This window comes from Euleptes europaea, chromosome 11, assembly GCF_029931775.1.
Source record: "Euleptes europaea isolate rEulEur1 chromosome 11, rEulEur1.hap1, whole genome shotgun sequence".
Lineage (NCBI taxonomy): Eukaryota > Metazoa > Chordata > Lepidosauria > Squamata > Sphaerodactylidae > Euleptes > Euleptes europaea.
In genome coordinates this window covers 72,843,763-72,867,077 of record NC_079322.1, presented here as the reverse complement: position 1 = coordinate 72,867,077, position 23,315 = coordinate 72,843,763, and the positions used below count along the sequence as shown (strand labels likewise).

Genomic DNA, 23,315 nt, shown 5'->3' with positions numbered 1-23,315 from the left:
TGAAATGCTGCTTTGTAATGGGCTTACTTTGTAGAGCTTACTGTGAGAGAAAATCCCCCCCCCCAAAAAAACCCAATTGCTGCATAAAGAAGCATTTAAAGAACAAAAAACAAAAAATGGAGCAATCTGAAAAGAGGGGGAAGGGAGAAATCCAAGCCTCAGTTTTAAAAAGTCTATCTTCTGCTCAGAAAGAGCTCCAAGGAAGCAGGAAGCATTTGAATCTGCTGTTCTTTACATGCTGCTTTGTAATTGCCTGTGAGAGAAACCAAGCTTGCATGTCCCACACTTTGCCTTATGCATGAAGATTTCACCCAGGCTGAGAGGGAAGGAGAGGGAAGAATCAGGTTAACAGAGGGAAGGGAAGTCCTGGGATTTGTGAGGGCTGGCAGCAAGGTCATCTCTAAGGGATGGAAAACTCATGCATAACTCCAAGGAACAACCGAGATAGGCCGGGGGCAAACGTGAAAGAAAGCACCCAGGCATAAACGACCCTAGTTGGGCAATGTGTTGAAAGAGGTTTGGGGGTAAGTTTAAGAGATGTGAAATTGACAGAACACACTAGTGAGGGTGGTTTGTTTTTTTCAGGCCCATAAGAGAGGTGATTAGTGATCTTGAAAAATCCACCCTGAGCTGGGGAGATTAGATGGGTGAAATTGGAAGCACAATACTAGGGGAGGGGGGAACCAGCCATCACTGAAGATATTTTCCTATGCTACAATAAAGATAGAAGCTGCCATGGAATAGATTTAAAAGCCAAACAAAATCTTAGATATAGCAGTTAGGGCTGTTGAAAAAAAAAAAAGGTAAAATTCGGATTCGGAAAAATTTGGCCCGTTTTGATTCAGGAAATGCCGAAGTCCGAACTCCCCCGATTCGGATCCGTGGAATTCGGCGCGAGATTTGGAGTTCGGGGGAAAATTCGGCCAATTAAAGCCGTTAAAAACACATTCGTGCCTTTCTGCAGCTCTGGGGGGACATGTTTGGAGGTAGAGATCCCAAAATTTCAGCGTAGCTTGAGGGGACCCTTCTTGCAAGAACCCCCAATTTTTGTAAAGATTGGGTCAGGGGGTCCCAAGATATGGGGCCTGGAAGGGGTTTCCCCCCAAAATCGCCCACAGGAATAAAGGCATTAAAAACACATTCGCACCTTTCCGTGGCTCTGGGGGAGCATGTTTGGAGGTCCCAAAATTTTAGTGTAGCTTCAGGGGACCCTTCTTGCAAGAACCCCCAATTTTTGTAAAGATTGGGTCAGGGGGTCCCAAGATATGGGGCCTGGAAGGGGTTTCCCCCCAAAATCGCCCACAGGAATAAAGGCATTAAAAACACATTCGCACCTTTCCGTGGCTCTGGGGGAGCATGTTTGGAGGTAGAGGTCCCAAAATTTTAGTGTAGCTTCAGGGGACCCTTCTTGCAAGAACCCCCAAGTTTTGTGAAGATTGGGTCAGGCCCCCCCGAGTTATGGGGCCCAGAAGGGGTCCCCCCATCTGCCCATTGGAATAAAGCCATTAAAAGGGATGTACTAAAACAAATGACAAGTCAGCCAATTGGAAGCAATGGGAGAGGCTGCCCAGCCCATTGAAGATAATGGGAGAGGGGAATGTCGGTTGACTTGCATTGACTCCACTGAAATACATTACAGGGGATGTACTAAAACGAATGACAGGCTAGGCCATTCGAAACAACAGGAGCGGCTGCACAGCCCATTGGAAACAATAGGAACCAGCCAGAGAGAGACTCACTGACTCACAGTTAACTCCACACGAAGTTGGCAACCAGTGAAAACAGTAGAAAGCACAGTCCCACACAGAGGCAATCAAGGCCACCCCCCAGCAGAACAGGTAACCCTCCCCCTTTGGCTTCCCCTCCCTCCCTCCCCTCCCCCCCCCCCCTCTCTCTCTCTCTCTCTCTCTCTCTCTCTCTCTCACACACACACACACACACACACACACACACACACAAACACAGAATCTCCCCCCCCACCTACACACACACAGGAAAAAAATTATAGAGAATTATAGAGAAAAGCCCCCAAATGGGTCTTACTGTGGATGTCTTCTTCTCTTCTATCAGGAGCAGGGACTGGGAGTCAGGACTCAGGAGTAATCCAATACGATTCTAGCAGACTCACACACACATACTGTCTGGCATGGGAGGTTTTGCCTTGGATTTGCCGCTCTCTAGATGCACATTAAGGATTGCCTGCTCCCATTCATTCCAATGGGTGGATGGGGAGGACCCCATAACTCAGGATTAATTGCCTTTTCGTCAGACCCCTGGGCTGGGGTAATGGTATGGCCCAGATGCCGAGGCAACCAGACCCCCGGGCCGAGGTAATGGTACGGCCCAATGCGAATGTGTTTTTAAAGGCTGTAATGGGCAGATGGGTGGGGGGACCCCTTCCGGGCCCCATATCTCGGGACCCCCTGACCCAATCTTTACAAAACCTGGGGGTTCTTGCAAGAAGGGTCCCCTCAAGCTACGCTGAAATTTTGGGACCTCTACTTCCAAACATGCCCTCCCCCCCAGAGCCATGGAAAGGCGTGAATGTGTTTTTAATGCCTTTATTCCAATTGGCGATTTTAGGGGGGACCACTTCCGGGCCCCATATCTCGGGACCCCCTGACCCAATCTTTACAAAACTTGGAAGTTCTTGCAAGAAGGATCCCCTGAAGATACACTGAAATTTCAGGACCTCTACCTCCAAACATGCCCCCCCCCAGAGCCACGGAAAGGCGAGAATGTGCACACGCACCCCCCCCCACGGGGATCTCTCTCACACACAGATAGACACTCTCTCTTTCTCTCCTCGGGCCGTGCAGCAGCTGGGCTCACGCACTCAACCACGACTGATTGGCAAGAAGAAGAAGACCCGGCTTGGCCACCATTGGCCGCGAGAGAATGCTTCTAGTTGCTTACTAACTGACGGTTATGCTGCTGATTCGGAGCCTCCGAATTTGCTGAATTTATTCGGCAATCGCCCCGAACTCGTTGAATTCGGCTCGTTGTTTTCCCGCCTTTTTTGAATTCGGTTCCATCCGAACTAGAAATCGCTGAATCGGGGAAAATTTGGATGTTTTTCGGTTCGGGACGAACCGAATCGACAGCCCTAACGTCAGTGCAGTTCTCCTAGTGGAGCATTACACCCATTGGCCGTCCTGCGGCTGAGGCCTTGTAGATAAGCAATGTGGAAGAACGGAGGCCACAGACACAAATGAAAAGACCAGATGATTCTGAAAAGATGGGTACGCATATTTAGATTGCAAATGGGCCTACTATTTTTACCTATCTTTTGTTCATTTGTGGAACTTTAAACATTTATAGTCCATGCTTTGGCTTATAAAAACTCCCCAAGATGGCTTTCAAGAGATGGGCAGGTATGTTCTATGTAAGTTCCAATTTCTGTACACTCTTCAAAGGCTACCCCATGGAGAGCCTGGTGCAGTAGTCAAGTGCGAATGCAAATTAGGCCCGAGCGATATGCACAACCGGATGTCTTTGGGTTTACAACTGTGTAATACTTTTCTTCCCCAACAGCTGCGAGTCTTCAAGTTGGCAAAGTCCTGGCCCACCTTAAATACCCTTATAAAAATAATTTTAAACTCTGTGGATGCTCTGGGCAACCTCACTCTAGTCCTGGCCATTATCGTCTTTATTTTTGCGGTTGTTGGAATGCAGCTGTTTGGGGTCCACTACAGGCAGAAGTATGGGAACGTAACCGATGACTGCTGCAAACCTCGATGGCACATGATGGATTTTTTCCATTCCTTCCTCGTCATCTTCCGAATTTTATGTGGAGAGTGGATTGAAACAATGTGGGATTGCATGACCGTTGCTTATCAACCGCTGTGCCTGCTTGTCTTCTTGCTGGTCATGGTGATTGGAAATTTAGTGGTGAGTTTTTAAATACTTTCTCTGTGTGTGGGGAGTCTGCTAGCAAAATCATGCTTTCCTACGAATAAAATGGGCTAGTATCCTTAGAGTCGCCTGGTTGAATGAAGAAGAACAAGAAGAAGAAAAAGAAGAAGAAAAACTTGGTTTTTATATGCCAACTTTCTCTATCACTTAAGGGACAATCAAACCGGCTTACAATCCCCTTCCCTTCCCCTCCCCACAACAGACAACCTGTGAGGTAGGTGGGACTGAGTGAGTGTGACTATCCCAAGGTCACCCAGCTGATTTCGTGTGTAGGAGCAGGGAAACAAATCCAGTTCTCCAGATTAGAGTCCTCCGCTCATGTGGAGTAGTGGGAATCAAACCCGGTTCTCCAGATCAGACTCCACCGCTCCAAACCACCGCTCTTAACCGCTACACCATGTTTGTAATTGGCTGTGAGGGAAACTAAGCTTGTGTGTCCTGCACTTTGCCTTATGCATGGGGATTTCACCCGTCCTGAGTTCAGGGGAGAGGGAAGAATTGGATTAACAGAGGAACTGGAAGGTCCAGGATTTGTGAGGGCTGGCAGTAGGGTTGCCAGCCTCCAGGTCCTAGCTGGAGATCTCCCACTATTACAACTGACCTCCAGCCAAGAGAGATCAGTTCACCTGGAGAAAATGGTCGCTTTGGCAATTGGACTCTATGGCATTGAAGTCCTTCCCCTCCCCAAACCCGCCCTCCTCAGGCTCCACCCCAAAAACCTCCTGCTGGTAGCAAAGAGGGACCTGGCAACCCTAGCTGGCAGCGAGGTCATCTCTAATGGAGGAAAAACTCATGCTTAACTCCAAGGAACAACCGAGAGAGATGGGGGGTGAATGTGAATGAAAGGACCCATGCATTAATGACCTATGTTTGTACCGCCAGTTGCAAAGGCAGGGTCTCACTGTGGGCGAACAGCTATCCTTGACTGCAGAAAAAAGCCCTGCTACATCTTAAATGATGCAGGCGCGATCTGTTATTGCACCCCCCCCCCCGTACATGTCAGTAGTCCTTATAGTAGGGTTGCCAGGTCCCTCTTCGCCACTGGCGGGAGGTTTTTTGGGCGGAGCCTGAGGGGGTGGGGTTTAGGGAGGGGAGGGACTTCAATGCTATGGAGTCCAATTGCCAAAGCAGCCATTTTCTCCAGGGGAACTGATCTCTATCAGCTGGAGATCAGTTGTAATAGATCTCCAACTAGTACCTGGAGGTTGGCATCCCTACCTTACAGGTCCTTTCTGTTTCAGTTTCTCTTTTTCACTGCCCCTCAGGAACATGTACCACTGAGAGTCATTTTAATATCGTCAATTATTTTTTAAACCTCTCTCTATCTCAGAGCTGCTGGAGATTTTGTAAAACCTTCTGTCGCTTCCAGGTTCTCAATTTATTCATTGCGCTGCTGCTGAACTCCTTCAGTGCGGACAACCTCCAACTCCCGGAAGAAGACAAAGAAATGAACAACCTGCAGATCGCCTTTGCTCGGATCCACAAAGGGCTTAACGTCGCGAAACACGCCATGCTGGCTTACTGTTGCAAAGTGCTCAGGTACCCGCGGAAAGCATCGCAAAAGAAGATCAAATGCGATTCTGAGAAAAACGGGGTGGAGCTCCGGAAAGACGGCAAAGTTGCCAACGAGGTTCACGGGGGCAGGGAGCCCGAGAAAAACCGGGAGAGGTGCTCAGCGGATATTCTAGACGATTTTATCAACAATCCCAGGATGTTCGTCTGCGTTCCCATCGCTGAGGCCGAGTCTGATAGCGAGGATTCAGAAGGTGCTGGTGATAAGCAGGATGCGGTAGTGGAGGTGGACTATAATAAGCAGGTAAGACACCAACTCAAAAGACACGTTTTCATATCCAAGACCAAAATCAAACACAGTACATAAGAACATAGGAAAAGCCATGCTGGATCATACAGGTGGTCCATCTAGTCCAGCAGTAGGGATGTCCGCCTTGAGGTGGGGCCTGGGGACCCCCCCTAGAATAACAGCTCATCTCCAGACTGCAGAGATCAGGGTAGACTCTACGGCATTGTACCCCACTGAGGTCCCTGTCCGCCCCAGGCTCCACTGGGCTACCCTCCACCGGGCTGCCCGCCAACCAGCTGAGGGCCGGTGGACAATGCGGGCACGCGCCTGCGTGACGCGCCAACATCACTTCCGGGTTTACCCACAAGTGACGCGAATGCTCTAGCAACCTCCGCAATGTTTCGGCAGAGATTGCTAGCGTGTCCGCGTTGCTTCCTGGTAAACCCGGAAGTGACGTAGGCGAGTTACGCTGGATGCACGCGCGCATCGTACCAGGCATGTGTGTGTGTCGCACGCTGCAGCAACGCTCTTGAAAAGCTCCCGACGATGGAGCTACGTGGACCTGGTAAGCCTACCCCCCATCCCCCACTAGTGGCTAGGAGGGACCTGGCAACCCTATCCAGCAGGCTTTTTTGCCCAGTGGCTGACCATTTGCCCTGGGGGGAGGCACAAATAAGACATAGAGGCCAAGAACTCCCCAGATGGGGAGCTCTCCAGCCACCACCTGGAGGTTGGCAACCCTGGTTTTACTGCTGCTATCTTAACATGTGATTATGTTACGTATTTATCAGCTGAATTCTGCATGACTTTAGGCAGATCCTGAGAGGGAGGGCAGGAAGGTTTGTATCAGTGTTTGGCTCTCGTGGCCCTTCCTTGCATGGCCAGGGTAGGGCTGATCGCCATTTTGGGGTCAGGAAGCAATTTTCCTCCAGGCCACATTGGCCAGGGATCCTGGAGGGTTGCTGCTGTTGTTGTTTTTTGCCATCTTCTGGGCATGGAGTAGGGGGTCACTGAGGGTGTGGGTAGTTGTGAATTTCCTGCATTGTGCAGGGGGTTGGACTAGATGACCCTAGTGGTCCCTTCCAACTCTGATTCTATGAAAGCCACACAGAGCACCTTTGGTAGACAGAGAAGGAGAAACATTGTAACTGATTAATTTTAAAAGGTAGGCAGACAAATTTGTAATCTGATGACAAACTTGGACAACATCCTTTCCAACAGGAAACCCAGTTGCGAATGAGAGGAGACCGGAGCAAGAGCTCTGATGCCTGGAGCCGAACGTCTGAACTCTCATCTCCTGGGGAGCTCAGCATTCAGTGGAAACCTGAGTCTTCATCACCAGAGCAAAAAGAGGTAAATGCCATTTAGCAATTTATTATTAAGTCATATATGTCACCCTCTTCTCTGCCATTTTATCTCACAACAACCCTGTTAGGTGGGTTAGACTGAGAGCGAGCGACTAGCCCAAGATCGCACTGTGAGCATCTCTGGCAGAGTGGGGATTCAAACCTGGGTCTCTTGGTTCCTAGTCGAACACTCTAACCACTACCCCACACTGCCTCTCAAGCTGAAAAGGGGAATACAGTCAGTGATTGTACAGATGATCATACATCCTGGTCAGAAAATGGGGCGAACCAACTTGCAGCACTGCATAAATCCAGCTGAAACAAAAACCCAGTCTTGCTTTAAGTTGGATGAAATTTTCATTCAAAATTGTTGAATCCAGATTCAAGAGATGAGCTGTGCAGAATGTCCGAGCCCCTCTGTTTGGTGCAGAAGTAGGTTTGAGCAACGGAGTTGACCTAGCCACCTGTTTCTTCTGTCGACTGCCAGGCACGGTAGCGCTTGACTGGAAGGAAAACTCAGCCCTGTCTTTTTTGCTTCGCAGAAGACTGACAGTAGCAGTCCTTCCGAAGGCAGCACTGTGGACTTAATAGATCCCGAGGAATATAATCTCGAATTAACTGATAACTCGAAGGAGCCAGACGATTGTTTCCCGGAAAGTAAGCAACCCCTTTCGACACTTTATTCTCACCAGAACCATAAGTCATGAGATTCTTAGCGGGTGCTAGTGAAAATCAGGAGCCGACTGGCTGTTTAACTGACAGGGTAATTTCCCAGTGGGCCACTGGCCCAGAGGGCTGCTGGTAGCCAGAACAAAGCACAGCTGAGCCCCAGCAAATCTGCCAATGCTTAGGAGCATAGTGAAATTGTGGAACTCCCTGCCCCAGGATGTGGCGGTGGCTGCCAGCTTGTGCATTGTGTCTTAAGAGTTGCCAACTCTGAGTGGGGGAAACTCATGGAGATTTGGGGTAACCCTGGGGAAGGTGGGGTTTGGGGCGGGAGCTCAGCAGGGATGTGATGCCCTAGAGTCCACCCTCCAAAGTCGCCATTTCCTTCTCCTCTGGGAGATCTCCGGGCCCCACCTGGAGATTGGCAACACTGTTGTGTCTCTCTTGTCCCCTACGCCCTGCCAGCAGTTGACAGTGATGCAGAGAAGGGACAGGAAAAAACAGTGTGTGATGTCAGGGCATGGAGGTAATTTTAATGATGTATTATGGAGGATTTTGCAGGGTTAGTTGCATGTTTCTTCAAATGCATTGAGTTCTACATTCTCGTTATGAAATAAGCAAAGATACTAGGGGTACTACTGAATTTCGTTAACAGAGGAATGCAGGTTGAAATATCCTGTATAGCCTTCTTACCTATTCAGCTAACTTGCACAAGAGCTTTACCAAACTTGTAATATACGGTACATGATTTATTTTATGGCGTATTTGTCCCCAAACGCTTATGCTGGAAGAAAATGTCAGTTTTTACGTTGCCTCTAGACTTCTCTTTATTTTTTCCTGCAACAGACTTAAACACAGCTACCCTTTTGAGATGATTATTATTAATTTTATATCCCTTTCAGGATTCACTCAGCGTTTTCCTCGGTGTTCAGTAAACACCACAAAGTTTCCAGGCAAAGTATGGTGGAATTTAAGGAAGACGTGCTACCAAATTGTCGAACACAATTGGTTTGAAAGCTTCATCGTGTTCATGATTCTGCTGAGCAGTGGCGCTTTGGTGGGTTTCAAATGCATCTGATATCAAGGGTGAAATTCTGGGGCTTAAGTAGCATTCGTTACAGAGAGGAGGGAAGAAAAAACATGTTTCTAAACTGTTGTCGTACCGCAATACAAGGAACGTGGGGAGAAAACTGGAGTCTATGTGGAGAAGACTGAGAGGTGATATGATAACCATCTTCAAATAGTTGAAGGGCTGTCATATAGAGGATGATGCTGAGTTGTTTTCTGTTGCCCCAGAAGGTTGGACCAGAACCAACTATTTGAAATTAAATCAAAAGAGTTTCCATCTAGACATTAGGAAGAATTTTCTAACAGTTAGAGCGGTTCCTGAGAGGAACAGGCTTCCTCGGGAGGTGGTGAGCTCTCCTTCCCTGGAGGTTTTTAAGAAGAGGCTAGATGGCCATCTGTCAGCAATGCTGATTCTGTGACCTTAGGCAGATCATGAGAGGGAGGGCATCCTATCCATCTTCTGGGCATTGAGTAGGGGTCACTGGGGGTATGGGGGGAGGTAGCTGTGAATTTCTGGCATTGTGCAGGGGGTTGGACTAGATGACCCTGGTGGTCCCTTCCAACTCTATGATTCTATGTTTCTCCAGGATGAAATATCTGATCCAGGAGCTAGTGCTATCACTGATGTTTCAAAGGGGAAATGGAAGGCCAGATTTATTTATTTAAATAGTTATACTCTGCTTTTCTCTCCCAGTGGGGACCCAAAGTAGCTTATAAAATTGTTCTCCCCTCTGCAATTTTATCCTCAAAACAACCCTGTGAGGTAGGTTAGGCTGAGAAAGAAAAATTGGTCCAAGGTCACCCAGTGAGTTTCCATGACGCAGTAGGGATTTGAACCTGGGTCTCTCAGAGCCTATTCTCACACCCTAACCACTACACCACGCAAACTCTTTGTCTTCCCTGCTCCACAAATCTTCACAGAAAGTTGTGTAATATTTAATGAAATTTGATTAGGGCTCCTGGGAAACATGAATATTACACGTTAATATTGGGCACATGTTTTGCCTTATTGGATCAAGGCCATGTTTCAGAGGCCAAACTTCTACGAGATGGTGATAGAGCTTCAACCGATCAACAACATGCATCCAACAAGATAGTTTCAGAGGGTAGCCGTGTCGGTTTTTAGTACAACAGCTAGATTCTTAGAGACCAACAACATTTGGAGGGTATGAGCTTTCCTGGCCTGGGTGGCCCAGGCTAGCCTGATCTCATCAGTTCTCAAAAGATAAGCAACGTCAGCCCTGGTTAGCACTTGAATAGGAGACCACCGAGGAAGTCCAGGGTTGCTACACAGAGGCAGGCAACGGCAAACCACCTCTGAGCGTCTCTTGCTTTGAAAACCGAACGGGGTCGCCATAAGCTGGCTGTGACTTGACGGCACTTTCCACCACGAATTGCATGGGTTCCCTGAACTGGATGGGCCAGACTAGCCTGATCTCATAGGAACTTGGAAGCTAAACAGGGTCTAGAACTTGGATGGGAGACCTCCAGGGTTGCTGTGCAGAGGCAGGCAGTGGTAAACCACCTCTGTGGGGTCTCCATAAGGTGGCTGTGACTTGATGGGCACTTAAGAAGAAGAGTTGGTTTTTATATGCCTACTTTCTCTCCCACTTAAGGAAGAATCAAACCGGCTTACAATCACCCTCCCTTCCCCTCCCCACAACAGATACCCTGTGAGGTAGGTGGGGCTAAGAGAGAGCTCTAAGAGAGCTATGACTAGGCCAAGGTCACCCAGCTGGCTTCATAAGGAGGAGTGGGGAAACCAACCCAGTTCACCAGATTAGCCTCCGCCGCTCATGTGGAGGAGTGGGGAATCAAACCCTCCAAATTAAGAGTCTACCACTCCAAACCACCGTTCTTAACCACTAACCACGCTGGTTCTTTACCCATTGCCTTGGTTCACTAAGGAAAGGGGGACAGGAGCAGGCAAGGGACAGAAAATGATGCCAGCTGACAGGAGAGAGTAGAAATAATGACGACTGGTGAAAAAGAAATGTTAAAAAATGCCATGTACAGGGTGTTGGTTTTTGTGTGTGCAAAAAATAGCACCTCCCCCTCTCCCATAAACGTCTCAAATTTTCACGAGAACATATCTGATGCATCCCCTTATGCTAATTCTTTTCTGTGTTACAACTGCAAAACTGTAGTACAGACAGAGCTCTAAGAAGAAAAGGTTTTAAAATATGCCACAAATGAAAAGTTCTGCATGGATGAATAGCAAGTGCTCAGCAGACCGGGATATACTTAAGTTTTTCATTGCAGGCGTTTGAAGATATACACTTGAGTGAGAGGGGGAACATCAAAACGATGCTAGACTATGCTGACAAGATATTCACTTACATCTTTATCCTCGAGATGCTGTTGAAATGGGTGGCGTATGGATTCTACAAATATTTCACAAACGCGTGGTGCTGGCTCGATTTCCTAATTGTGGATGTGAGTATTGTCTAGATTACTTATTAGCTGCCAAGAGATGTGTGCCTGGACCTTCTCACAGTTTCCTTGCCTAAGGGGGCTGTATGTCAGAAAAGCCCTCACCTGGATGTCTAGCCTGATCTCATCAGATCTCAGAAGCTAAGCAGAGTTGGCCCTGCTTAGTACTTGGATGGGAGACCACCAAGGAATACCAGGGTTGCTATGCAGAGGAAAGCAATGGCAAACCACCTCTGAACGTCTCTTGCCACGCTGGATCAGACTATAGTTCCTTACTTCATGTCCGTAAGGCTCCAAGTTCCATCCATAGGTTCTTGGGTGATGAGCAGTGAAAACTTTCTGCCTGCAGAATCACTGCTGATTAGATTAGACAGGCGGACCAATGGCCTTATTGGTACATGGCCTTTTTCGTGTACCACGCTTCTGTTACCTAGGAATCCATGAGATACATGTATGTGGCCTTCATGAGTACTCCTTCCAGTGCTGTTTTGGGAACCTAAGTCTATATATGCATAGGTGTGTGGCAGGGGCAATATTTGGAGAGAAATGAGAGATGGAGAGAAGAGAGAGATAATTTTTAAATTGCACTAAATCAATCTTTATTATTGTCGAAGGCTTTCATGGTCTGAATTCATTGGTTCTTGTAGGTTATCCAGGCTGTGTGACCATGGTCTTAGTATTTTCTTTCCTGACGTTTCGCCAGCAGCTTTGGCAGCCTGCCACAGCTGCTGGCGAAACGTCAGGAAAGAAAATACCAAGACCACGGTCACACAGCCCGGATAACCTACAAGAACCAACAATCTTTATTAATTTGATAGATCAGATTAGGATAAAAAGGCCACCTGGAAAAGGGCCTCTGGTGTGAAAATTCACCTTGAACCTATAAAGCTGCCTTCTGCCGAATCAGACTATTGACCAATCAAGGTCAGCGTTGTCCACTCTGACTGGCAGTGGCTCTCCAGGGTCTCAGGTGAAGGTCTTTCGCATCACCACCTGATCCTTAACTGGAGATGTCGAGGATTAAACCTGGGACCTTCTGCAGGCAAAGCAAATGCTCTGCCACTGAGCCATGGCCAATTATACTGACTATTGGTCCATCTACTCTAGCATTGTGTCCTCTGGCTGTGGAGTGGCTCTCCATGGTCTGATCCTAGCTCTTCTATTTAGTCATGGAAGGAATTGATTCTTCAACCTTCTTCTTTGAAAGCGTGTGCCCCAATCACAGAGTTATGTCCCCCAGCTAGTGAGCGAGGAGGAGAGGAGATCACTCAAGTTTAGATTTGTTTTTCTAAGATCAGTAGCTGAAGTTGTTTTATGCAGTCATTTTGATGTTATGGGGGAATGCACAATGTGACTGTAACTCTGTGCCTTATACATTTTTCTCCATTGTCCTCTTTCTTCAGGTCTCTTTGGTAACTCTCATAGCCAGCTTGGTTGGAAAATCAGACATGGGTCCCATGAAATCCCTCCGGACCTTACGAGCCCTGAGGCCATTAAGAGCACTGTCGCGATTCGAAGGGATGAGGGTAAGATGAATGAGTTGACCATTAAGCATTAACCCTATGAATAGGATAATACAATGCTGTACGTGTATACATTACTGATTTTGGAGACTCCTTCACAGAAGGAATGATAACAGGCTAGGAAGAAGGGAACAGTGACTCCTAGAATTCGGAGGAGATAGAAGAAGAGGAAGAGGAAGAGTTGGTTTTTATATGTTGACTTTCTCTCCCACTGAAGGAAGAATCAAACCAGCTTCTAATCACCTTCCCTTCCCCTTCCCACAACAGACACCTTGTGAGGTAGGCGGGGCTTAAAGAGCTCATAATAGAACTGTGACTAGCCCAAGGTCACCCAACTGGCTTCATGTGTAGGAGTGGGGAAACAAATCCAGTTCACCAGATTAGCCTCCGCCACTCATGTGGAGGAGTGGGGAATCGAATCTGGTTCTCCAGATCAGACTCCACTTCTCCAAACCACCACTCTTAACCACTACACCATGCTGGCTCCTGTGCAGCAAACCAAATGCAAATTTCCCTTGCATAAATGTCCTGTTTTATTTTTGATGCTCTTTGGGGTATGCTTTGTTCTGGTAATAAAGAACAAGAGAAATATTACTGAAGGGCTTTACTTTTACAATGATAGCATTTGTTGTGCAACTGAGCGCTACGCTATTGTGTTTCCATACAAAATAACGAGGTGCAATATTTAATTAATTAAATTGTCCTAGATTTTGTTTCACTGAAAGCCCCTGTGTTATTTTGTGGTGTGCAAATACGTTTATATTTAAATTGGTTGGTCAATATTCAGATGCTTAAGAACCTACAGGTTCTTTAACTGTTTGCTTGTCCCAGTAACTTCCTTTTTTGCTCACTCCCCCATCTTTCCTTTCTTCCTTGACTTTCCCCTTCATTCACTTTCTTACTCATTAAAGGTGGTGGTCAATGCATTGGTTGGAGCTATCCCATCCATCATGAACGTTCTCTTGGTCTGCCTCATTTTCTGGCTGATCTTCAGCATCGTGGGAGTCAACCTGTTCTCGGGGAAGTTTGGAAAATGCGTCAACTTTACGGAAGAGAATGCTCCTTTAAGCTCCAAGGTTACCAACAGGTCCGATTGCGAGAAATTCAATAACACTCAAAAAATATACTGGACAACCGTTAAAGTGAACTTTAACAATGTTGGCTCTGGTTATTTGGCCCTCCTTCAAGTGGTAAGTTTTGCACTGCAGTGCAGGCCACCTACAATTCTCTGACCTCAGATACCTTTACTCTAGCTGCCATTTTGCAGAGATGGCCAAAAGTAAGTCTCTCTGCGCGAGACTTTCCTTCGAGATACCAATGGATGGACCAGCCATGCTAAATCTTACTCAGCAAAGCTTATTCTTCTACATGCTTAACAATTCTAGCCCATGCTAATTTACCTTAACACAAGTGCCAGATCCCAAGATTCTAGGGTTATTCCTAGATCCTTCTCAGAAAGCCTGTGTATTATGTGCCTTCAAGTCACTTCTGATTTATGATGACCCTATGAATTAATAACCTCCAAAACATCTTATTGTTGACAGCCTTGCTAAGGTCTGGCAAACTGAAGGTCGTGGCTTCCTTTATTGAATCAATCCATCTCAGGTTGGGTCTGCCTCTTTTCCTGCTGCCTTCAACTTTTCCTAGTATTACTAGTATCAGAGGAGTATGCCTATTATGTTGGGTGCTGTGGAACACAGGCAGGACAATGCTGCTGCAGTCGTCTTATTTGTGGGCTTCCTAGAGACACCTGGTTGGCCACTGTGTGAACAGACTGCTGGACTTGATGGGCCTTGGTCTGATCCAGCAGGGCTTTTCTTATGTTCTTATGTTCTTACTGTCTTTTCCAGTGAGCCTTGTCTTCTCATGATGTACAATAGCCTCAGTTTAGCTGTAAAGCTAAAGCTAAAATGACTGAACTCAGAAAGCCTGGCCACTTTCAAATCCTCTGTTAAGGATGCTGTGTTTAATTATGTTCTTTTAGAGTAATATTTAACATAACCAACAATGTCCCCACTCTTAAGCTCCTTAAGAACTTTCAGAATCGTCACCTGGCTCAGACGACTTTTTAATTTGACAATGAGCTATACACTCCATCCTTTATCAACTATGTTTAATCTTCTTACGCAGATGCAAGGGTGCAGGTATTTTTGCAGTAAAGGCTGTTGCAAAGAATTCAGTCAGCCTACCTTCAGTACTCCTGTTGGTGTGCTCATCATGTTCGTTTTACTCTGTCTTTTCTAGGCAACGTTCAAAGGTTGGATGGACATAATGTATGCAGCAGTTGATGCAACGGGGGTAAGTGCATGATGCACATACTCTGGCTTCTCTTTGGGCTCATTATAATACAGACTTTTACCTGCAGTGTTGTGGAAAGTACCATCCAGTTGCACCCGACTTGTGGCGACCTTGTAAGGGCAAGAGACGTTTGGAGGTGGTTTGCCACTGCCTGCCTCCACGTCACTCTGTGCCAAGGGGTCTCTGCCTCCCTACGCACCCCACCTGTCCTTTTCCCTTCCCCACTCATCTTTCAATTTGCCTTTCCTTCCTGCAGGACGAACGCCAGCCTGTTTTTGAAAACAGCTTGTACATGTATCTCTATTTTGTGATTTTTATCATCTTTGGATCTTTCTTCACTATGAACCTTTTTGTTGGCGTTATTATTGACAACTTTAATCAACAAAAGAAAAAGATAAGTATATGGAACATTTCCTGTTTTCTTCTTCAGTGGGAAAGCTTGACGAGACAGAGACCCTTTATGCAGGGCTGTTTCCCCGCAGTCACCCCCACCAACTGCTCCAGTTCTTCATTTTGATTATGCATGCCCGTTTTGCCCACGTTTTCTGGATTCTCGCTAAAACAGCATCTGGAAAACACGAGCAAAATGGGGAAACAGCCCTGCATAAATGGTCAGAGAGTCCCTCCTATTGGCCCAGGGTTCTTTAGTGAATGAATATTCTTGCTTTTGGATTATATAGTAGAGTCCCTTTGGACCAGTGGACAACCAATGGACAAAATGTCGCTCTCTCCAGTTACAAGGAAAAAACTTGTTTAAACTTTAGCAACAGTCGAAACTGAAATAAATACTAAATCATAGTGACCTAGAATATTTGTGTGATCCTATTTATATGAATAGATGAAGCTATACATAAGTGGCTGGTCGCTATATTGAACCATGAGTAATATGGTATCCAGGCTGTCTACCTAGAGCCATTGCCTTTCATGTTTTGAAAAGGAGTGAATGGGATATTCCAGTGAGAACACAGACATCAGCTTTTGGTCATATATAATGTCAGCAGGTATGAGGCCACTGTCATACACGGCATGATAATAAAGCAATGAACAAGTCCTTTGCAAACATGGACTTAAGCTGAGATCACAGGTCAGTGATTTGCCTTAAACCACCCCTCCTTGCCTCTGGTTTACCTGAGACCTGAACCGAAATGTCTCAAATCTACTTAATTTAAATCTACTTTAATTTAAATGGGTTTAAATTACAGGCAAAAAGGTACCGGGTGGATGTTAGGAAATTATATTTTACAGTAATTGTTCAGCAGTGGAATCGGCTGCCCAGGGAGGTGGTGAGCACCCCCTCTCTGGCAGTCTTCAAGCAGCAACTGAACGGCCCTTGTCAGGGATGCTTTAGGTTGATCCTGCGTTGAGCAGGGGGTTGGACTAGATGTAGGGTTGCCAGCTCCAGGTTAGGAAATACCTGGAGATCTGGGGGTGGAGCCTGAGGAGGGTGGGATTTGGAGAGGGGAGGGACTTCAGTGCCGTAGAGTCCAATTGCCAAAGCGGCCATTTTCTCCAGGGGAACTGATCTCTTTTTTCTGGAGATCAGTTGTAATAGCGGGAGATCTCCAGCCACCACCTAGAGACTGGCAACCCTAACTAGATGGCCTGTATGGCCCCTTCTGACTCTATGATTCTACTTCCAGCTTGCCTCCCACTTGATACATCTGCCTTTTAAAATTGTAACTTCTCGGGCCATAAAGGTACTTCAGTTGTTCAGCTCTGGTTCGGATTTAGTAACACCTACAAGCTCTGCTGTGTTCAGGTCCAAAAGAAAGGGAATGGAATAAAAGCCAGGATTTAGGATTCTTGTGTTTTAACAATATTTAAGTTACCCCCAATAATATCCATTGCATTTCCTCCTTGTACTTAGGTGGAGAAGACATTTTTATGACAGAGGAGCAGAAAAAATACTACAATGCCATGAAAAAACTTGGATCCAAGAAGCCCCAAAAGCCCATCCCAAGACCCCTCGTAAGACACTATTCTAGGTTTATGATGTGGGGAGGGGGGAGTAGCAATGTAAAAATCAATGGGCATTGAAGTTGGAGTTGACATTGACGTGGGCAAATGTAGTGGCAGAGGCAATGAGAGCCGGTGTTATGTATTGGTTACAGCAGGGGTCCCCAACGTTTTTTGAGCCTCAACCATAGGCCTGGTGGAACACCTCCGTCTTACAGAGCCAGCGTGGTGTAGTGGTTAAGAGTGGTGGTTTGGAGCAGTGGACTCTGATCTGGAGAACCAGGTTCGACTCCCCACTCCTCCACATGAGCAGCAGCGGCTAATGTGATGAACTAGATTTGTTTCCCCACTCCAACACATTAAACCAGCTGGATGACCTTGGGCTAGTCACAGCTCTTTCAGTCCCACCTACCTCTCAGGATATCTGTTGTGGGGAGGAGAAGGGAAGGTGATTGCAAGCCAGTTTGATTCTCCCTTAAGTGTCAGAGAAAATCGGCATATAAAAACCAACTCCTCCTCCTCTTCTTCTTCTTCTCCTTCTTCTCCTCCTCCTCTTCCCCCCCACCCCCTGCGGAACTGCACCAGGTCCTGCAGGGCCCGGATCTCACTTGGATCTCACTTCCAGGATAGCTGGAAACTTCTCAGGCCGAGGACTTCCAGCATGTTGTTGTTTGCTGAGCATGAAACTCTTTTGGGGGGGGGGCATACTGGGAGAGACGGTCCTGCAGATGATTAGCTTTATGTGTTTGTCACGTAATTTTGAAAAGTTTTTTTGGGGGGGGGGCAGATTAACTCATTCCATGTGGAGGCCTAAGACCTTTCAGACCAGACCTGTGTGGTGATAAACATCCTTAACACCTATAAAGTCTTACTGGACCTGCTCTAAGAGAGGTTTAGGCAGGCAGGCGACCCCTGCAGTGTTCCCACAATGGAGTAAATAAAAAGTTTCCAGGGAATCTCAAGGATGTTACGCAAGGGTCTTTTATGCAATGCTGTTTCCCTCACTGTCACCCCTTGTCCCGAGCTCGGGCAAGCCCCGAGCTCGGGACTGCCCGGCAAGCTACCTACCGGGCCGGAATCCCAGCAGTCCCCAACTGACGGGACGAAGCCGTCAGCTCCGCAGGCCGGGGTGGCCTGGGAGGACCCGGAGTCCCGGACGGGAAAGGAACCGCGCCGTGGCAACTTGCTCAACTCCAGCCTCACCCCTCGGAGGAGGAGGCGGCAGGCGGGGCAGAGCAGATGAGGCGTGCATGCACCGGTGGGGTGGAAGGAGCCGACAAAGCTGAGAGAGAGAGGGGGGCACAGAGGCCGCCCGGGAAAGCCTCAGGGAGCCCCGGAAAGGTGGGAGGGGAGGATTGGGAGGGGGAGGGGCCAAGGCGGGCCTGGCTCTCATAAGCCCGGAGGAGTGCAGAGACCGGGGAGGAGGAGGCTGACCGCGGAGGAGCATTTTGGGCTCGGAAGCGAGGACCAGCCGGGGGAGTAGAGGAGGAGACGCCCTTCCTCCACTCCCCATTCTGAGGCCAAGGACGCGCCCATGGGCGAGAGCTGGCGGGCCTCGAGGTCAAGAGGCGGTGCCTACAGGACGGGCCCTCACATCCCTCCTTTGGTCTTTGTTTTGATTATGCATGTTGTTTCCGACTGAAGTCGCCTCGCTTTCCCCCTACGTTTCCTTGTGTTTTGCTCGCATTTTCAAATTCGAGATAAAACAGGTCCCTGAAAACAAGCGGAAACACAGGGGGAGAGCAAGGTGACCTCTGACGTTTGGAAACGGCATGCATAATCAAAACAAAACCCCAAAGTGGTCGGAGGGGTGACGGCTAGGGAAACAGCCATGCTTAAAAGACCAAGGAGAGGCAACCAGAGTTAAGGAGATTTTGGTAAATACCATGCTGGGATTCGCTGTAACTACTGCTACATCAGATACTGAACAACTTTTCTCCTCGCCCCCAGAACAAATACCAAGGATTCATTTTCGACATTGTCACTCGCCAAGCTTTTGATGTCGGCATCATGGTCCTCATCTGCCTTAACATGGTCACCATGATGGTGGAGACAGACGACCAATCCGAAACCAAGACACATGTCCTTAAACAAATCAACACCCTCTTTATCACCGTCTTCACAGCTGAGTGTGTCATGAAGATGATCGCTCTGAGATACTACTTCTTCACTAACGGATGGAATATTTTTGATCTGGTGGTTGTCATCATGTCCATTGTTGGTAAGTAGATAGGACCAAGTGGTTCTTCCCATTTACTGCATCCAGTATTCAACGAGCCAGCCAAAGTTAAGCATTTTAAACAAGGCCAGTTCCAGGTTTTGAGAGGCAGTGGGTGTATAATTCCCAGCCCCCCCTCTTCTACCCTTCACCAGACCCCCAATCATGCCCTCTTTGGGCAAAAATCTATGTTAAAAACAACCTCTATCAAAGGGTTTTTGCCCAAATACCAGAGCTTCTCCCTTGATGTCACTGACGTGATGATGTCACTTCTGGAGACCTGGCAACCCTATTCTGTTAGGTGCTGTGGAAGACAGGCAGGATAATGCGGCCAGTGGCTTCCTAGAGGCCCCTGGTTGGCCATTGTGTGACCAGACTGCTGGACTTGATGGACCTTGGTCTGATCCAGCAGGGCCTTTCTTATGTTCTTATGCTTTGGGAGACCAAAGGGACCCAGAAGAGAAGTCTGCCCACAGGGCAAGCGAGTTTCAAGGACTGGAAGGAATGACAGCCAATGATGAGGTGAGGCTCCTCCCTTTGAGTACAGGGTGCTACATCCAGATTCAGGTTTAGAGTTGCCTACAGGAGGGCTGAGCATAGAGAAACGCTGCCCGGTGTGGTGTTTAAAGGCTTATCTTTGCTAGATCATGTCCACAATTAGATACATATGTCACGTGGCTTTTTAGAACTTTGATTCCTCCCCCCCCTTGGAAAAGTTCACCAAAAAGGATAGACACTCTCCCCATGCACAAAATTCTAATGAGAACACAGAAGAAAGCAATATATTTATCTGACTTCTTTTAGCTGGGGATAATTAACGATTCGCCCAAATCCAATCCACTGAGGAATAATCTGGTTTGAGGGTTCAAGGTTTTCATGACTGGTTTCTCCCTTGCAGGCAGCGTGATTTCCAACTTTGTGGGTTCTTTTTCGCCCACGCTTTTCCGGGTGATCCGCTTGGTTCGGATTGGACGAATACTCAGGCTCATTCGCTCCGCCAGAGGAATCCGGACTCTCCTTTTCGCCTTGATGATGTCCCTTCCTGCCCTGTTCAACATCGGCCTCCTGCTTTTCTTGGTCATGTTCATTTACGCCGTTTTCGGCATGGCCAACTTTGCCTACGTGAGAAGGGAGGCTGGGATCGACGACATGTTCAATTTCGAGACCTTTGGTAACAGCATGCTGTGTCTCTTCCAAATCACCACTTCCGCCGGCTGGGACGGACTGCTCAGCCCCATTTTGAACACGGGCCCGCCGTACTGTGATCCCAATCGCAACGTCCCTTCGACTTCCTCCAGGGGAGACTGTGGGAACCCCGTGGTGGGCATCATGTTCTTCGTCACGTACATCATCATCTCCTTTCTCATCGTTGTGAACATGTACATAGCTGTGATTTTGGAGAACTTCAACGTTGCCACAGAGGAGAGCACGGAGCCTTTAGGCGACGACGACTTTGAAATGTTCTACGAAGTGTGGGAGAAGTTTGATCCGAAGGCAACCCAGTTCATCACATACTCTAAACTGTCCGACTTTGCCAATACTCTGGCGGAGCCGTTGCGCATACCCAAGCCAAACACCCTGGTACTGGCAGCGATGGATCTTCCCTTGGTGAGTGGTGACAAGATTCACTGCTTGGACATTCTGTTTGCCTTCACCAAAAGGGTGCTTGGGGACTCCGAGGGGATGGATGCTCTTAAGGTACAGATGGAGGAAAAATTCATGGCCGCCAACCCTTCCAAGGCGTCTTACGAACCCATCGGCACCACGCTCAGACGGAAACACGAAGAGGCGTCCGCCGCCGTTATCCAGAAGGCCTTTCGGGTTCACTTGCTCCAGCGTTCCATGAAGCAGGCCTGTTTCTTACACCGTCATGAAACTTGTGACGGTGACATCCTTGAAGAAGACGCTCCGGAGAAAGGAGGTCTCCTTGCGCTGATGATGAATGAAAACTATATCAGAAATCCAGGCAAATCCCAGACACCCTCCTTAGAATCGATCCCTCCGTCCTACAGCAGTGTTACTGGAGCCATTGATGGTGGCCCTGAGAAGGAAGCAACAGAATCTCCAAAAAGTGATGAACCTAAGGACAGTCAGCTACTTCCAGACAAAGGCAGGGAGTCCAGCATGTAAATATTTATCAAGGATGGCTTAAGTAAGTTTAATACAAAGACACATTGTAGCAAAGATACTGAGCAGTGGCCTTCTTTAAAACACGTGCAAGAATCTTTGGAGACTCTGCTCTTTAAATTATGGACATCTTGTTTGGTTTTGTTTTGATTTGGGGTTTACCACTGCTCATTTATTTGGCTGCATGCATAGGCAGGATCTGTGCCGGTTCATCATAACCATTAAATCGGGAACTTCTCTCTGATTTGGATACCGTTGCTGTGATGACTGACGGGGTCGTTTGTCTCTTAACGGTGGCAAAATGAACTTCTGGTCCCTTCGGTACCATCACTTGCTGGCCTCCATGGACCGGAATCCAATTCCTTCTGGTCTGGAAGCACAGCTGACAACCTATGAAACACTGAACTTTCTTTACTACCGTAGGTCTCCCAGCCTCTGATCGGCTACTAGTGTAGGTTTTGGATTGGCTTGGAATTCCATATACATCTTATGAGGTCAGCCCCTGCCCTGGACATTCACTTGGTACCCATTATGTCAGCAGCAATATTATTATTTACTAGATTTATATCCTGCCCTATCCCAGCCATGGCCAGGCTCTCTTGTCTTGGAAACCTCACCAGGGGTCAACTCAAGTCAGATACCTTTTTGAGACCATAGGAGAAATAGCAGGTGCCAATTAGGCATGTGATTAGCTAGACATCTTCCGTGCCCTCAAGAGAAAGAAAGTATGAGGAACACATATGTCATACAAGAATTATGGCTATAGCTGGTTCCCTATCTTAAAGAACGTCAGGTCACCATCAAGGATAATCTCTGATTCCAGTGAATCAGCAGCTGGCACAAGAACCGGACTTTGGACCAGGACCCAGCATGTGCTATCTCGGAGGACACAGTCCCCTGAATGTGGGGGTGTATGATATGTGGTGGTCCATCCTTTATTTTGGGGTGCAGAGCTCTTAAATTGTCCTCAATATCTTGTCGAAGGCTTTCACGGTCAGAGTTCATCAGTTCTTGTAGGCTATCCAGGCTGTGTGACCGTGGTCTTGGCATTTTCTTTCCTGACGTTTCGCCAGCAGGCGAAATGTCAGGAAATAAAATACCAAGACCACGGTCACACAGCCCGGATAGCCTACAAGAACCGATGTCCTCAATATCATTCAGGAACTAGGAACTGGGAACCTTGACAAACTGGGAACCTTCAGACTCCTTGACAAATTAATGTTCGGTGCAGTCTAAGGTGTAGAATTGCTCTTGGTTGTGGACTTCCGAGGCTTTTTACAAACCAGGAAATGCCACTAGGATTCGAAAAAGATATCAAAGCTAGAAACAACATCTCCCCTCTGGTTTATCTTATCCGGACATAGTTCTAGGTACGATTTCCAGGCAGCAACTACAGAGAGATTTCTTTTCACAAAGTCTGATGATGAAACAGTAATTTTATCCTAATGGTATCCAGACCAAATCTATCAAGGGCTACAATGCAGACAGCGTATCGTTGTTTTAAGACCCCAGGGAGAAGAGGGCAGCTTTCTACAAATCACATATGCTGCAGAAGTCAGGTGGAATTTGATAGGACTGCTCCACAATAAATGTAGATGTTGTAGCCGCAAGCACCCGAGAGACCTCTGCTCGAGGAGGCCCTGGTAGAATGTGCGATTACATTTCGGCAAGCGTTCATACTTTAAAGAGCCGAGAGCAACTTTTGAGTTAGCGGCAGCGAATGGTTTCAGTCTGTACCTGCTCTGGTTCTTGCTGTGTGCTTAGGCTTTCCGTGTTTTTGTACCAGTCTTTGAGCAAATTCAATTCCTTTGAGCAAATTCAATTCCTTTTTAATCCATCGGTTTTTGATATTGCTCCTGAGAACTGTCAACAGACAGAGGTCTGTTTCACAGAGGCGTGAACAAATGACTGTACATTTGATTACTGTACATTTGATTACTGTTCATTTGCTGAGCCAAAGGTGA

At 47.4% G+C, this 23,315-nt stretch overlaps 1 protein-coding gene across 1 annotated transcript in view; it reads left to right on the top strand.

The window, feature by feature from the left end:
- Nucleotides 1-21,354, top strand: part of LOC130484302 (sodium channel protein type 5 subunit alpha-like) — a 42,346-nt gene extending 20,992 nt beyond the window's left edge. The window contains exons 15-26 of the mRNA XM_056857213.1: nucleotides 3,535-3,891; nucleotides 5,285-5,731; nucleotides 7,608-7,719; nucleotides 8,631-8,785; nucleotides 11,059-11,232; nucleotides 12,633-12,755; nucleotides 13,664-13,942; nucleotides 14,997-15,050; nucleotides 15,307-15,448; nucleotides 16,918-17,018; nucleotides 18,957-19,227; nucleotides 20,123-21,354. Of these exons, the coding sequence (XP_056713191.1) occupies nucleotides 3,535-3,891; nucleotides 5,285-5,731; nucleotides 7,608-7,719; nucleotides 8,631-8,785; nucleotides 11,059-11,232; nucleotides 12,633-12,755; nucleotides 13,664-13,942; nucleotides 14,997-15,050; nucleotides 15,307-15,448; nucleotides 16,918-17,018; nucleotides 18,957-19,227; nucleotides 20,123-21,354 (3,447 nt within the window). The remainder of the gene's footprint in view (nucleotides 1-3,534; nucleotides 3,892-5,284; nucleotides 5,732-7,607; nucleotides 7,720-8,630; nucleotides 8,786-11,058; nucleotides 11,233-12,632; nucleotides 12,756-13,663; nucleotides 13,943-14,996; nucleotides 15,051-15,306; nucleotides 15,449-16,917; nucleotides 17,019-18,956; nucleotides 19,228-20,122) is intronic.
- The last annotated feature ends 1,961 nt before the right edge of the window (nucleotides 21,355-23,315 follow it).